Raw genomic sequence first — 15153 nt, forward strand, 5'->3', positions numbered from 1 at the left:
TGCACCATGCAAATGCCAAGAGGCATTTTAAGAAACCAAAGACAGGGGCTGGGCACGGTGGCTCGTGCCTGTAATCCCAGCACTTTGAGAGGCCGAGGTGGGCGGATCACGAGGTCAGGAGATTGAGACAATCCTGGCTAACACGGTGAAACCCTGTCTCTACTAAACATACAAAAAATTAGCTGGGCATGGTGGTACTCACCTGTAGTCCCAGCTACTTGGGAGGCTGAGGCAGGATCATCGCTTGAACCCGGGAGGTGGAGGTTGCAGTGAGCCGAGATCACACCACTGCACTCCAGCCTGGGTAACAGAGCAAGACTACGTCTCAAAAAAACAAAAACCAAAAAACAACCAAAGGCAGGTAGTGGCTGGAGCTGGGGGCGATGGCTCAATCTTTACTGGAACATTCCTGCAAGCTCTCAGGGGTAGCGGAGCATGACAGCTGGCTCAATAGTCCAAGGGCCAAGTTTCAACATCTGAAACAAATTATGAATGAAATCATGAATTTTTGCTCCTGAGGGCTGGGCTAGTGCCAGGCCCAGAGCTTAAGACAGGCTTGGGGAGCTGTCCTGGGCGGATAGCACCTGCTCACGGCCCGCCATGCTTGGCTGCAAAAGATCTGTCCCTGGCGCTGAGGCTCTGGGTGGCGCACCTGAAGCAATTCCTGTTTTAAGAGTCCTCAGCCGGGCAGAACCTCATCTTCACTAAAACAGATCTGCCCGACGGTGCTGAAACCTCAGGTCAGCTACAGACTGCGCATGCTTGGCTTTCCACTGAGGCTGGATGCTCCAAGAATGTCCCTAGAGTTTGAGGGGAGGCATCTTCTCCCATTCAATCTTCCGTTCTTCAAAACGGATGCTAGTCCTGGATACTTGGGAGGCTGAGGTGGGAGGATTGCCGAGTCTAGGAGTTTCAGACCAGCTTGGGAAACAGAGTGATACCCCATCTCTAAAACACGCCTTGTAAAACTTCCTTGCAGGGAAAGGCTTTTGACTGGTCCCAAGATACAGGAGGCACGCGGCACTCAGTCTACCCAGGGCCTCTGCGATGGTGCCCTCCCCACCCAAAGGTTGGTAGTCTGAGGACAGAACAGCCCTCTGGATCTTTCTACAGGGTTCCTGTTCCTGGCCCAGCCAGGCCAAGCTCCTGTTTGGGGAAGTCGGGCTCTGAGAACAGAAAAATCTGGCTTGTTCCTACCCACTGCCTCGGGCAAAGCAGTCGGCCCAGCAGCCTGGGCCACTCTGAGTGATCTCCAACAGGAAAAGTCACCAAACCATGCCTGCTCTGCCCTTCCTGGCTGAACACGCAGCCGGCTGGAAGAACAGAGGAAATCTGCCTGGCAACACAGCAGCTCATGGCCTTGGGGCTCCAGCTCATAGGACAGTACAGCGCAGACAGAAGCACTAGGCTTGAGAGGTCAGGCTGCCTGGGGAGAATCCATCCAGGGCAGAAGAGAAACAGGAAACAGTGAGATTTACCAAAAACTGTTTATTGCTGCGACTTCCACTGGAAGCTGTTAATAACCCACATGGCAGCCAAGAGCCAGGTGTGACCTAGATCAGCTGGATGCATGCGCCTGTCCCTTCATCCACACAACCTGCTGCTCGGGGGCCCTGCTAGGATGCGCTTGCTGGAAACTGGCAAAACCCAACAGGGAGAAATGATGCTACTGCACATCATTTCCACCTCCCCACGTCACATCTGCAAGATAATACAGGAACATGCCATCAGTACCCCTCCAAGATAAACGCGCCTGGACCCCTCTGTCCTACTGAGGAGCGGGAGTGCCCTGCAGCAAACCAGACAGCCAGCAACAGCGAAGCACCAGTCCCATGCTCGCTGTTCCAGTGACCTCCCCTGAAGAGACCCCAGCCCCACTGGTGCACTCAGCTCCACAATGCAGGAAGGGTGGGGAGCCACACTCAAGGAAGCTCAGGGTTTCTGTTGATCTGAGCTGTAGTTGGTCCCCGGGGACTTGGCAGAGCCCCAGCAGCTGTGGCTCTCATGAACTCTTCTGGAAGACACGGTGCAGGCTCCGGGCCAGGACGTCTGTCTCCTCATAGCCTTCACAGCTTTGCTGCCAGCTCTCTGGCACCTGATCCATCCCATAGTAGGCACCAGCAATGGCCCCCGCCATGGTGGCAATGGTGTCTGTGTCCCCACCAAGTGAGATGGAATAGATGAGAGTCCTCTGGAGGCTATTGAAGGCAGAGGGGATCTCAGGGTCCGGCTCCATGCAGCGCAGGAAGCAGTAGATGGCAGTGGGCACCGACTCGAAGGCAGCAATTCCATTCCCTGTGGGGAAGCCAGGTTAGAGGGGCTCCATGCGCCCCCAGGCCTCCTGCCATTTGACACAGCCGCACTCTCAGCTTCAAGCAGGCTGTGACTAAGATCTCAGGCTTTACAGTTAGACCACCTGGGTTCAAATCCTGGCTCCACCACATACTGGCTGCATGACTGGGAGAGTTACCCAGGGGACTGCTAAGCGCTTCCTGCCCTCAGGTTCAACTCCTTATGCGGAAAGGGAGTAACGTTAGTAACTCTCTCACGGGGCTTTTGTGAGGATGAAACGAGATCATGTCTGTAAAACATTCTGCACAGTGCCCAGTATAGATGCTAGATAAATAATGAGCCATTATCAACATTTTTACGACTGGTGGCCAGCTGCCATTTCTGGGGACACTGATCCATAAGGCTGAGGGTGCTGTAGCTTCAGAGCAAGAAGCACTGAGCTCAAACCCTGCCATGACCCTATGTGTCACAGCACCCCGGAGTACAGTGTGACAGCAGGCATGACTCCATATTCCCCTCCCCTCCCTGGCCCAAGGCTGACCCTGAAGGATGACAGAGCGGGAGACAATCCCAGGCAGGCGCACCCACCTAGCTCAGACACCACTTCTTCTCTGGTCACCGACGCCTGGTCTAGAAGCTCTCCAATCTTCTTCAGGCGGCTGGAGTACGGACGGTCCTCCATGCCCAATCTGTGTGTTGGGGGAGAGGTTTCAGGGAGGTCAGAGCTAGCAGGGCAGAGGCGCTGGGCAGGGGAAAGGGCTGCATGTGGCCAGGCTGCAGCCAGGCACAAGTGCCCTGACAAGAGGTGGAGAGGACTGGGTGTGAGCAGGCCGTTTTGTTCTCTGGGACCCTGAGAGCCCTGAAACACAGACAAGATCAAGAGGCTTCTGCCCATGCCTCCCTAGAGTCTGCAAATAAGGATGGAAGGTTTCAGTTTGTGGCAATGCCAGAGGCCCCCGGATCACCTACACACCCACACCTCACACCTGCAGCCCCATACTCACTCTCTGGCGTCCAAGACGGATTGGGCATCTCCCTCCAGCTCCTCCATGTGGCCCAGGAGTTGCTGGAGAAAGTGCTCGCTGGAAGACTCCCCCTGCAAGGCCAGGTGCACAGCCAGGGCCTGCAGGATGGCGCCATTGTAACCCAGGGAGGAGGCATGTGTCAGCTGGGCTGAGAGCCGGGCAAACTAGGGAGGAGGAGACCTGTTGTCACAGAAGTCCTGCTGCAGAAGAGGGAGGGGACGGCCCAGAAGCCACCCCACCCTTAGTACCTTCTGTACATCCTGGACACTGCTATAGGCCAGGGAGATACCAGCCACCCTCATGGCACCTCCATTGCCATAGGAGCCTTTCCCGTTAAACTGGGCCCGGGCAGGCTCAAAGACATCGCAACATTTGGGGTTCAGGAGCTTCTTGAAGACAGTGACTACTCCAGCACCATAGCCCCTGTCAGGGTCCTTCTTGTACTCCTGAGCAAATCTAGGGAAGAGAAGGGGAGACAGAATTGGGATTTACAAGACGCCTCTAAGGGTTGGGAGACAAGAAATTGAGACTGGTTTGGAAAAAGAGGAAGCCTTGGGGGCTTAAGGAGCCTACACCAGCAGTGCTGCTGTTTTAGCTTAGGAAGCTGTGCCAGCCAGACACAGGCTCCTGCGGAGGGTGGGGGCGTGGGCATGCACAGATGTCATTCCTCTGACCAAGGGGTGCAATAACTTTGCCCACCTGGTTTGCCTCAGCCCAGGACCATCCCCCTCACCTGTGAGCCATGTCCACCTCGTCAAAGGCCTCCTTGGCTAGCAGGGACTGCACCAGGGCTCTGGCCATGGCTGTGTCATCTGTGTAGTACAAGGCTTCTGTGGGGGAGAGGAGGGAGGATGAGAGCCTCCTGCTCACCTTTTATTTGTGTGTGTGTGTGTGTGTGTGTGTGTGTGTGTGTGTGTCAGAGTCTTACTCTGTTGTCCAGGCTGGAGTGCACTGGTGCAATCATGGCTTACTGCAGTCTTGAACTCCTGGGCTCAAGCTATCCTCCTGCCTCAGCCTCTCAAGTAGCTGGGACTACAGGCACACATCCTCACATCCAGCTAATCTTATTTTTTGTAGAGACAGGGTCTCACTCTGTTGACCGGATTTGTCTTGAATTCCTGGGCTCAAGCAATCCTCCTGCCTTGGCCTCCCAAAGAGCTGGGATTACAGGCATGAGCCACTGTGCCTGGCCCTGCTCACTGTTTATTTTAGTTTATATCTTTTTTTTTTTTTTTTGAGACGGAGTTTCACTCTTGTTACCCAGGCTGGAGTGCAATGGCGCGATCTCGGCTCACCGCAACCTCCGCCTCCTGGGTTCAGGCAATTCTCCTGCCTCAGCCTCCTGAGTAGCTGGGATTACAGGCACGCGCCACCATGCCCAGCTAATTTTTTGTATTTTTAGTAGAGACGGGGTTTCACCATGTTGACCAGGATGGTCTCGATCTCTTGACCTCGTGATCCACCCACCTCGGCCTCCCAAAATGCTGGGATTACAGGCTTGAGCCACCGCGCCTTATTTTAGTTTATATCTTATTATTTTATTTAATTACTTTTTTGAGACAGGGTCTTACCCTGTTGCCTAGGCTGCAGTGCAGTGGTGCGACCATGGCTCACTGCAGTCTCAACCTCCCAGACTCAAGGATCCTCCTGCCCCAGCCTCCTGAGTAGCTGGGATTACAGATGCACACCACTATGCCCAGCTTTTTTTTTTTTTTTTTGTAGAGACAGGGTTTCATCCTATTGCCAGGCTGGTCTCAAACTCTTGGGCTCAAGTGGCCTCTCCCAAAGCACTGGGATTACAATTGTGACGCACCGCGCCCAGCCCCTGCTCATGTTTTAGAGTTACCACATCTAAAATGACCTTAAGTCAGCTTCTCACTCCCACTTTCCTGGGCCCTGGGAAGCCTTAGGAGCTCAGCTGTGGGATTTTCAGCAATTCTTTATTCCAAATCAGTCACCACATCCTGCTGCTTTCTATTTGATGTATGTATGTATGTATGAGCCCACATCATGCTTTGATCTGCTGATTTCTGAAGGAAAACTTCCATCCCCTTCTGGCTGCCATCCTTACAGCTCATCTTTTTGTTTTTTTCTTTTCTTCTTTCTTTCTTTCTTTCTTTCTTTTTTTTTTTGAGATGGAGTCTCACTCTGTAGCCCAGGCTAGAGTGCAGTGGCACAATCTCAGCTCACTGCAACCTCTGCCTCCTAGGATCAAGTGATTCTCCTGCCTCAGCTTTCTGAGTAGCTAGGATTACAGGTGTGCGCCACCACACGTGGCTAATTTTTGTATTTATAGTAGAGACGGGGTTTCACCACGTTGGTCAGGCTGGTCTCGAGCTCCTGACCTCGTGATCCACCTGCGTTGTCCTCCCAAAGTGGTGGGATTACAGGCATGAGCCACCGCACCCGGCCTGCTTTTCTTTTTTGGAGACAGGGTCTTGCCATGTTGCCCAAGTCAGTCTCAAACTCCTGGGTGAGTCTCCCAGTAGCTGGGATTACAGGTGTGTGCCACCATACCCAGCTTGAAAATGATAGTTTCTAGATCCAGATCTCCTCCTACTTCATGTCTCTGTAGCACATCACCAGTGACCAGTGTCTTCATCTTGAAAATCTTTTCCTAGGTTTCGTTGATATCCATGCCCTTCACCTATCAAACTGTTTCCTACTCTCAACCCCTTCCCTCCCTCACTACCTCCCTCTTAATTACAGGTGTTCTCCAGGGTTCTGACTATGGCCCTTTTTCTTACTATTCCACCTGCTCTCCAAGAAGATTCACCTCCTCTGCTTGACCTCACACCTGCTATCTGAGTCGGGATCTGAGCCATGAGCTAGCTGACAGCACACGGGAAGGAAAAGGGAAGGAAGTTAGTTTTACAGGTAAGACAGCACATGCAAACGCCTGGCCTAGAGGAAGCATGGTGTGAGGAACCCAAGAGCAGAAAGCAAGGCCAAGGTTGGTGGAAGATGAAACTGCAGACGTCCGGGAGGGCCGGGCCACGTCGGACACATTAAGAAATGCGGCTCTGTACTAAGGGTAATGGGAAGTCACATCAGGGTTTCAGGTGGGGGAGGATGAAATTAGAGTCAGGCTTCCAGAGCACGCCCTGCGGGGTGGAAAACCCGATGATGGTGTACTAACTCCAGAGAACCGGGAAAAACAGGTCAAGTCGGCAAGGGCGGACAGACGGTACCCGGCTTAGGATGGTTCAATTTAAGTTTTTTTCGGCTTTCCGACAATGCTAACAGGCATTCAGTAGGCTCCTCGACGTCCGATGGGGCTTCGTCCAAATAAAATTGTCCAAGCTGAAAGCGCACAGTCTGCTTCGGGTATTTTCAACTTATGATGGGCTTATCCGGAGGCGACCCCAGAGGATGCGTAGGAGCCTCTATACACCAGACCAGGCGCAACCCGAGACAGCATCGCCCAGGCCTCCGCCCAGCACTGTTGCGGCTCCGGTGCTGCCACGCCCCGAGCAGGGGATGTTCGGGGCGAGACGCCTAAGGCCGGAAATCGCGCTAGCACTCGCTGAGGCCAAGCTGTTGTGGGTCACCCGGCCCTGACCCCAGCGCCCTCGGCAGCCATCCCCGCGCACCCCTGACCCGTCGTCCCCGGAGGCTCCACGCCCCTCCGGCCTCCCCCCAGCACGGCCTCCGACTTGTGCCCGGCCCCGCCCACCTGTCCGCTGGCTCCCGGGCGTGTCGGGGTCCGGTTCCAGGTTCTGGACGTGACGCAAGACTGACGTCAGGTCGACGGTGTCGTGGGCCTCGTAGAAGGAGCCCACGCAGTCCCCGAGCAGCGCGCCAGCCAGGCAACCTCGGAAGCGCGAGAGGGAGCGGGCCGCGCCAGCCCCTCCAACGCCCGCCGCCGCCATCACCGCCGCCGCCATCCGCGCGCGGGATACTCGCCACTTCCGGTGCCACCCGCGCCGCTTCCCTACTCCGGGCGCGTGGCGCTCCCCGGGGCCTGGAGTCTCCGCTCCGCCGTCCGGCCTACAGCGCCGCCCAGCGGCCCGGAGTCGCGGCGCCGTGCGGCTCCCGCTAGCCTGTGCTTTTGAGTCCCCAGTTCTTCCCGCTCCTCACCACTGGGCCAACTGGGCGGGAAAGCCACTATGGGTCCCTGGGGGATGACCACTGAGCCAGACCATTGGACCACTCCAGGCCACTGCCTCCCGCAGGCGAGCACTCCTAACTCCGCACCCCCAGGCGGCCCTCCACACCGAGGCTGGGAGCCCCAAGCCCTCCCTTTCCCTCTATGGGCCTCACGCATCAAGAGGGCGGGCAAGGGGCCAGCTGGGGCACAGCCTGGTAGCGGCCGCGCTGCTGGAGCCCAGGAGTGCTGGCCCAGCCCAGAGAGGGGTTCCTTGAGGGGAGGGGAAGGAACTGGATTTGGTACATGGACTTCAGGGGAGTGGTGTTCCCCATCTTTGCTCCTCCTTAGACAGGAGGGTGGCCAAGAGCCCTCTTCCTGCTGGCTACATACAGTGGGGCAGAGAACAGCCGGCCTGAGATCCTCCGCATTTATTCCATTCATTCCCTTCTCCCTGCTTCCACTGCCCACCCTACCCTGCCCTCCTCCCGCAGCCCTCCAGGGCTAGGCCAGCTCCAGCTGGCAGCTTTTGAGTGGACTCAGGGTTCTATTTGTGGTACGTGTGAAGGTGTCCACCTCGGGCACGAACTTCTCAGCAGGCACAGTCAGCTTGCGCCGTGTGTCCATGCACTTGGTGTCCAGCAGCATGGAGTTGGCCTTGCAGGCGATGTCAGCTTGCAGCCGGGCCAGGTGCTTGTACAAGGCGTCCAGTGCGTCCCTAGGGAGTGGCGTTGACAACCCCCAACCCCCTTGAGGCTGGGAGGCCTGGGCTGTGTGCACAGCCTTCAGTCAGGAGGACATCCCCAGGGAGCCAGCAGAGGCCGCACTGATGGGCAGCGCCTCACTGCCCCTCCACCACTCCCCAGACCTACTGTGCTTGCGCCAGCTTCTGCTTCAGGGCAGCAATGGTTGCCTGTAGCTGGTGAACCTCATCGGTGAGGCCGTACTGCGCCTGGAGGCCGCAGAGGGGTTGGGAGTTCCAGGTCAGCCACACTGTCCTTACCTGGGTGCTGCCGCGTGACAGCAGTGCCCTTGCTCCATCAGGAACATGAGAAAACCTTGGCCAGAGGCTCATGCCCCACTGGGACGCCCTCTCACCTGGTCCCGGCAGAGTTCCACGTTGGGCCGGTAGGTTCTGGCCTCTAGCCGGGTATGGGACAGCTTCAGGCTCAGGAACTTTCTGTGCAGATCCTCCTCTAGGTGCCGGATGTCCTCCTGCAGCTCAGCGATCTCCTCCAAGGTCTGCGGGGACAGAGTGACAGGTTTCCACCGGCTGGACTCACCATGTGCGGCCGGTCCAGGGCCTCCTGGCGGGGGCAGGTGGTTCCTCATCCCACAGCCGGACGTCCAGGCCCCATCACAAGCTCACATTCTTCTCTTGCCACTTGAGCTCACTGTACACTTTCTCCATCTCCCGCAGACGCTTCCTGAAGGCAAATTCCGTTGCGACTCTCTGGGCTTCAAGCTCATTGTTGGTCTGAAGGAGAAAACATAAACAGGGCAAGGCGAGGGTCTGCACTCACGGCCACCTGAGGATATTACTCAGGCGAGGGCATGGGGGCCACGTGCACAGCAGGGAACAGAATTTATGGGCTGAGCACACGCTGGGGCCATCCATGAGCCGTCACCTCAGCGATAGTTAGGGCAATGGTCTCCCTCAGCTCCCTAGCTGCTTTCAGCTCAGCCTCTGCTCTGTCCTTGTTGAACTGACTGAAGTTATCCCACTGCTGGAGTGTGGTGGAGCTGCGGGGGGCAGGGAAGATGGGCGTCAGGAGGGCGTGGCCTGGGAGGGGAGGAGGGGAGACTGGCTGAGACATTCTTCTTACCCATCAGGGACACGTGTGGGGTCGACCTTCAGAGAGATGTTTGGGGACTTGAGGTTAAGAGAGAGACAGCCTCTGTCAATCTCCAGTGTCTCCATTTTGCCCCGATGGTCGGAGTGGAGCTGCTGTCGGACTTCCTGCAGGAGGCTGGGGAAAGCGCAGACTCCATCAGGAACCATCTCCCAAGGCCCAGAGGCAGGCCTGGCCGTGCTGAGGGGACGCGGCAGGAAGAGGAGGCTGGGGTGACCCTTCCCAGTAGAAGATAATGGAGCTGCAGCCAATGAGACCAAGAGCAGCACAGCTGGATGAAAATGCTGACCTCCCCCACGCACCCTACACACCCTCGGGCACACGCACGCAGCTGTGCTCACAAAAGCTCCTACGCACACACTCACAGGAGCTACTCAGAGGTGGTGGCAAATGGGTGTCACCTCTCATGCTTCCAATCAGTGGATATTGACTGCCCCGGGCGGGGTCATGAGAAGTATTCTGAGCCCATGTCCAGGCAGTGGGAAAAGTGCTACAGTCGATTAGTGGTTTCTGCCACAGGCACCAGAGGGCCAAAACGTAGCATGAAAGCAGGTTGTTCCTCATCCACAATACCTGCCTTCCACACCGAAGGCCCACAGCCTCAAGGGCCTGTGAGCATGCCGGCGACCTGCCTCTCCCTTACCAGAGCTGCTCGACGGCCTGGCTGATCCTCTGTTGCAAGGCCTTCTTGGTGGCCTCAGTGACCTCCACCTCTTTATGCAGCTCATCCTCCACAGGGTCCTTCACCACATCAATGTCTCGCCGGCTTTCCCGCAGGGTCAGGCACTCAATGGCCACGTCCAGAGGCAGGTTCTTGGCCTGCAGGTTTTGCTCTGCTGACTCCTTCATCTAGAAAAGAGGGTGTGGCCCGGCATGGTGGCTCACGCCTGTAATCCCAGCACTTTGGGAGGCCGAGGCGGGTGGATCATCTGAGGTCAGGAGTTCAAGAACAGCCTGGCCAACATGGTGAAACCCTGTCTCGACTAAAAATACAAAAATTAGCTGGGCATGGTGGCGCGCGCCTGGAGTCCCAGCTACTTGGAAGGCTTGAGGCGGGAGAATCGCTTGAACTCAGGAGGTGGAGGTTGCAGTGAGCCAAGATGGCTTCATTGCACTCCTGCCTGGGCAACAGACTGAGACACCATCTTGGAAAAAAAAAAAAAGGAAGGAAAAGAGGGGATGGGGGGTGCTGGTGGAGCCATCCATGGGGAAGTAGCTCTTGTCCCCACTTTAGCAGGGGCCAGTGACTCGGATGGACATACCACTCATGACCCCCCCATCAAAGGCTTCTCAACCCAACCATGGGGAAGGAGGGGAGGTTTTGGCAGCAGCCCCCCGCGGAACCAGGTCCTGGCTCCCTGCCTGTGTCAGGGCGTCAATCTCGGCATCCAAATCAGTCAGACACTTGTCCAGCATCTCCTTCCACCGGTTGACGGTATCAATCCTCTCCGCCAGTCGAGTCCTGTTGTCATGTTCATCCCAGGGCCAGATAAAGAGGGTGTCAAGTGGTTGGGGGCTATCCCTTTGCCCACCCAGCTGAGTTCCCATCCCCAACCTGGTTGTTGGTCTCGTTGCGGAGCACCCGGGCCTCCTGGCGGATCTGATGGGAAGCATCTCGCTGCAGCTGGGCATTGGTAGACAGCAGGTAGCTGTTGGTGTGCCAGTCGGGCAGCTGGAAGCGCTGACCGGGCTTGACGCTCAGCGTGGCCATGGCACAGAAACCAGAAGGGTCAGAAGTCCCTAGGCCTGTTCGCAAACAGCACCTGCAGAGGGAAAACAGGGCTGCTGGAGACAGTTCAGGAGAACTTCTCCGGGATCGCATGCCCCCGCGCGGGACTGATTCCAGTCCATTTGCTGTGAGCCCCGCCCTGCTGGAAGCCTGCTTGGGACAGCCCTTGCTTTACTCAGCTTTGTGTGAGGCATTAACTAGGTTTCCCTCCCTCCTGTCCCCTGGGGGACACAAACCCCTGGACCTTGCAGGTCCTGGAGCAGGTAAAAAGGAATATTGGAGTCCGGGAAGCCTCGACGTGTGTGCGCAGTGCCAAATGCCTAGGAGGGAGAGGGATGGCAGAAAAAAAATAGCTCTTAATGCAGTTTCCACGCCTGCTCTGGGCAACCATGCCTTGTTGGGCTTCCTTTCCTTTCTTCCCCAGTCTGCCGGCCAGGCCCTGTGGGGGATCTAAAGGCAGGAACCCAGTTCTCTTTCCAGGGACGCGTGCTTATTGGCACTGGGGAGCTGCGGGGCGGCCCTCTTTTTATTTGGTTGCCGCCACGTCCCCTCCCCCCCACCGCCCTCGCCTTTTGTTGGAGGGGGAGGCGGGACCGGGAGGGCCCGGTGGGAGGAGTCCGGTTCCCCGCGGAGCCCCTTTCCTCCCCTCCGCAGGATGATCACTGACCCGGCGCGGAGGAAAGGGGCGCCCTGGCTCCCTTCGCCCCCTTACCTCCTCTCCCGCTTCGCCCTCCGCGCCCCCCGCTCTGAGCTCCAGTGTTTGGCGCCCCCGGTTGCTAGGCAACTGCACCTTCCTTCCCACCCCCCCACCGCCGACGCGGCCGCAGCGGCCACCGCGACCTGGGTGCTTCGCTTGGCAACCGCGGCGGCAGCGTCTGGCGGCGTCCCCGGAGGCCTTTAGGGTAGGCGAGGGGCGGCCGGCCGAGCCTGGGAGGGGTAGGGGCATCAGAGCAGCGCTTTCACTTGCTTTACAAATTAAATGAACTTTTGTTATTTTTTCAGACAGGGTCTCGTTCGGTCGCCCGGGCTGGAGTGCTGTGGCTCGATCTCGGCTTGTTGCAGCCTGGACCTTCCGGGCTGAAGAGATTCTCCCACCTCAGCCTCTCGAGTTAGCTGGGACCACAGGCGCGTGCCACCATGCCTGACTTAATTTAAAAAAGATATTTTTAGTATAGACAGGGTTTCGCTATGTTGCCCAGGCTGGTCTCAAACTCCTGGCCTCAGGCGATCCACCTGCCTCAGCCTCACAAAGTACTGGGATTACAGATGTCACAAAACCAAAGCCCCTGGAACATTTTGTTTGTGGATCTCTCATTACCACAGAATCTGTGAGTGCGCCATTTCTCAAAATGTTCTCTTTACCATCTGTAGTTTCAAAGCTCAGTAAACAGTTTTCTTAACTGCTCTGGTTCCTTTGGATCAAGGCCCTTCTCTCCGCGCCCCCCCCCACCCACCCCAGGGACGGCCTGAGTCGGGCTGGGGGCCACCAGGTGGCGGTTTTACCTCCATTTTGAGACCGGACTCTGCCTGGATAATTTCGATGTTTTTAGTAAAGAGGGGGTTTCACCATATTGGCCAGGCTGATCTCAAACTCCTGACCTCAGGTGATCTGCCTGCCTTGGTCTCCCAAAGTGCTGGGATTACAGGCATGATCCAACGCACCTGGCCTGATTTGTTAATTGCAAGCCTGCCTTCAGCAGGACTGAAGCCAGAACAATATTTCCCAAACTCCCTTCATCACAGAGTATTTTTTTCCACAGGTTGTTTTGTAAACTCTAATATGTGATTCGTAAACTGGACATGAACAAGAATTTGTGATATAGCCTCTTTACCAGGATTGAAGAAGACAGAAAGAAAAAATATTGGACAAATTAATTGCTGGAAGAAATGATCAAATTTTGGCTTACATGTTTTGCAACATTTGTATAACACAAAGAAGTAACCAAATATGGCAGAACTGTGGTGTCTTTGGCATCTACTTTTGACCGTGGTGGTGGCTGTGGTATTCATTGCTCCTGGGGTAGTCACACACCCTGCCCATGGGAAGAAGGTGTTGGCCAAAAAGGTCAGCCAGCTGATGTCCTGGACCAAGAGAGACAGAGTGATGAGAATGAGTGAAACCATGTTCTATCATTTTGTATTCGATGCACCGAAAAACTATTCTGTTATTGTGATGTTTACTGCTCTGCACGAGTTCAGTTCATGTGTAGCGTGCAAATATGCTGCTGAAGAATTTCAGATCTTGGCAGATTCCTATCAACACCCTGGTGCATTCACCACAAAGGTATTTTTTGCGATGGTGGATTATAATGAAAGTCCTGAGGTCTTTGAAGCGCTCCAGATAACGTTAGTTCCGAATTTCTTCCACTTTTCTGCCAAATGGGAATTGACAACAGATGACATTTATGGTTTGAGAGGAAGGGATATTGTTGCTGACCAAATGGCTGAATGGGTAGCAGAAAGGACACATGTCAGTGTCAGAATCAGACAGCCTACAAATTATCATGGTCTCCTCAAGCCAGCGATACTTTTGGCTCTCATTGGCGGACTTGGGTATTTCTTGAAATGGCATAGGAAATCTATTTCCTGCAGCATTTTGTGCGAATTTTTAACTCTGTGCTTTGTGATTTTGATGACATCTGGTCAAATATGGACTTATATAAGAGGAGAACCATATGCCCAAAGGGACCCTCGCACAGGACAGAAACATCATATCAGTAAATTTAGTCATGTTCAGTTTGCAGCAGAAACATACATTATTTCCCTGTTTAATATGTGTGTTACCCTGGGAATGTTGCTGTTAGATAAGGCTACCACCTCTAGGACGAATGTCATAAAGAGAAAGATGATGTGTCTGTGTGGTACGTGTCTAGTTGCCATATTCTTTACTTGGCTGCTCTCCCTCTTTAGATTTAAAATACCTGATTATCCGTACAGCTTTCTCTTCGATTAAAAAGGATCCAACAAACATAGACGATGAAGCAAGAAGTTTGAAAAAAAAAAAAAAGAAAAATGCAAACTCATAACTTTTTAAAGTAATTGAGATTTCACCAGAAGAGACCATGAAATAAGTGGCTTGACAATAATAAATCATTTGCTGTCAAAATCTGTGAAGTATTACAGTATGTATCTTCTCTGGTCTTAATTTTTCTCCCACAGAAGGGTTATAGGTTACCTCAAGTGGAATTATGAAAATCTTTAGAGTACAACTTTCATCAAATCGGAACAGTGTTTAAAAGCACTTTAGTTGGCTGGGCCCAGTGGCTCACGCCTGTAATCCCAGCACTTTGGGAGGCCGAGGAGGGTAGATCATTAGGTTAGGAGTTCAAGACCAGCCTGGCCAATATGGTGAAACCCTGTCTCTACTAAAAATACAAAAATTAGCTGGGCATGGTGGCGTGTGCCTGTATTCCCAGCTACTAGGGAAGGCTGAGGCAGGAGAATCGCTTGAACCCGGGAGGGGGAGGTTGCAGTGAGCCGAGATCACACCATTACACTCCAGCCTAGGCAACAGAGCAAGACTCTGTCTTAAAAAAAAAAAAAAAGTACTAGTTAATATTAATACTTGGTCAGCTGGTCTTATTCTAATATGAAAAATAATCTTTTTTCTTTTTCTTTTGAGACAGGGTCTCACTCTGTTGCCCAGGCTGGAGCGCAGTGGCAAAATCTTGGCTCACTGCAACCTCCGTCTGCCTCCTGGGTTCAAGCAATTCTCCTGCCTCAGCCTCTTGAGTGGCTGGGATTACAGGCGTATGCCACCACACTCAGCTAATTTTTTGTATTTTTAGTAAGGATGGGGTTCTGTCATTTCGGCCAGGCTGGTCTTAAACTCCTGATCTGCCCCCCTCAGCCTCCCAAAGTGCTGGGATTACAGGCATGAGCCACTGTGCCTGGCCGAAAAATAGTATCTTGACAAGATATTCCCACACCTGGCCACTGACGATAACTGCATTAGCCCTCCATGGAAGTGCACATTTGGAGTCTGTTTTATGGGTGGAGAGAGCAGTTGTATGGTGCTGTCGCCTGAAGTTTAAATATCTATGTTCAGAGTACACTTCCAAAGCTTAGAGGCAAATATAGTATTTCATGCTACTACATATCCATCTCCCCTACTGGAACACACAGTATGTTTCTTTTTCTTTTACCATGCTTTTTTTTTTTTTTTTT

The 15153-nt window shown here is 54.4% G+C and overlaps 3 protein-coding genes across 7 annotated transcripts; 1 reads left to right on the forward strand and 2 right to left on the reverse strand.

Annotated features, from left to right (window-relative positions):
* Positions 1 to 1468: 1468 nt before the first annotated feature.
* Positions 1469 to 7251, reverse strand: ADPRS (ADP-ribosylserine hydrolase). The gene is made up of 6 exons (XM_017501076.2): positions 6994 to 7251; positions 4051 to 4147; positions 3566 to 3773; positions 3297 to 3481; positions 2881 to 2981; positions 1469 to 2295 (listed from the first exon to the last, which is right to left on the reverse strand). The coding sequence occupies exons 1-6, from the start codon at positions 7202 to 7204 to the stop codon at positions 2003 to 2005; spliced, it is 1095 nt and encodes a 364-aa protein (XP_017356565.1). The 5' UTR covers positions 7205 to 7251; the 3' UTR covers positions 1469 to 2002.
* Positions 7252 to 7820: 569 nt separating this feature from the next.
* Positions 7821 to 11758, reverse strand: TEKT2 (tektin 2). 4 transcript variants are annotated; one of them, XM_037728701.1, is made up of 11 exons: positions 11699 to 11722; positions 11231 to 11436; positions 10813 to 11020; positions 10620 to 10742; positions 9901 to 10106; positions 9231 to 9374; positions 9033 to 9147; positions 8774 to 8881; positions 8503 to 8646; positions 8277 to 8356; positions 7821 to 8122 (listed from the first exon to the last, which is right to left on the reverse strand). In XM_037728701.1, the coding sequence occupies exons 3-11, from the start codon at positions 10966 to 10968 to the stop codon at positions 7909 to 7911; spliced, it is 1290 nt and encodes a 429-aa protein (XP_037584629.1). In that variant the 5' UTR covers positions 10969 to 11020; positions 11231 to 11436; positions 11699 to 11722; the 3' UTR covers positions 7821 to 7908. The 4 variants fall into 4 exon arrangements, with proteins under 4 accessions (XP_037584629.1, XP_017356564.1, XP_037584628.1 ...); XM_017501075.1 differs by lacking the exon at positions 11231 to 11436 and having other exon boundaries at positions 11699 to 11758; XM_037728700.1 differs by having other exon boundaries at positions 10813 to 11436; positions 11699 to 11721.
* Positions 11759 to 11806: 48 nt separating this feature from the next.
* On the forward strand, positions 11807 to 14264 carry LOC108284368 (magnesium transporter protein 1-like). 2 transcript variants are annotated; one of them, XM_037728702.1, is made up of 2 exons: positions 11807 to 11888; positions 12747 to 14264. In XM_037728702.1, exon 2 carries the CDS (start codon positions 12935 to 12937, stop codon positions 13937 to 13939), a length of 1005 nt encoding a protein of 334 aa, XP_037584630.1. In that variant the 5' UTR covers positions 11807 to 11888; positions 12747 to 12934; the 3' UTR covers positions 13940 to 14264. The 2 variants fall into 2 exon arrangements, with proteins under 2 accessions (XP_037584630.1, XP_037584631.1); XM_037728703.1 differs by lacking the exon at positions 11807 to 11888 and adding an exon at positions 12206 to 12314.
* The last annotated feature ends 889 nt before the right edge of the window (positions 14265 to 15153 follow it).

Source organism: Cebus imitator, unplaced genomic scaffold (assembly GCF_001604975.1).
Source record: "Cebus imitator isolate Cc_AM_T3 unplaced genomic scaffold, Cebus_imitator-1.0 Scaffold277, whole genome shotgun sequence".
NCBI lineage: Eukaryota > Metazoa > Chordata > Mammalia > Primates > Cebidae > Cebus > Cebus imitator.

Bases quoted from the DNA above. Each gene is read 5' to 3' on its own strand.
- ADPRS (XM_017501076.2), bottom strand. From the start codon at position 7,204: ATGGCGGCGGCGGTGATGGCGGCGGCGGGCGTTGGAGGGGCTGGCGCG. The intron at 3,774-4,050 runs GTGAGGGGGATG...TCTCTTCCCTAG, and splicing joins GAGGTGGACATGGCTCACAG to ATTTGCTCAGGAGTACAAGA. The intron at 2,982-3,296 runs GTGAGTATGGGG...CCCAACACACAG, and splicing joins TCCGTCTTGGACGCCAGAGA to ATTGGGCATGGAGGACCGTC.
- TEKT2 (XM_037728700.1), bottom strand. From the start codon at position 11,079: ATGCGATCCCGGAGAAGTTCTCCTGAACTGTCTCCAGCAGCCCTGTTT. The intron at 9,375-9,900 runs GTAAGGGAGAGG...CGCTTTCCCCAG, and splicing joins CAGGCCGTCGAGCAGCTCTG to CCTCCTGCAGGAAGTCCGAC. The intron at 8,882-9,032 runs GTGACGGCTCAT...TTTCTCCTTCAG, and splicing joins TTGCCCTAACTATCGCTGAG to ACCAACAATGAGCTTGAAGC.
- LOC108284368 (XM_037728702.1), top strand. From the start codon at position 12,935: ATGGCAGAACTGTGGTGTCTTTGGCATCTACTTTTGACCGTGGTGGTG.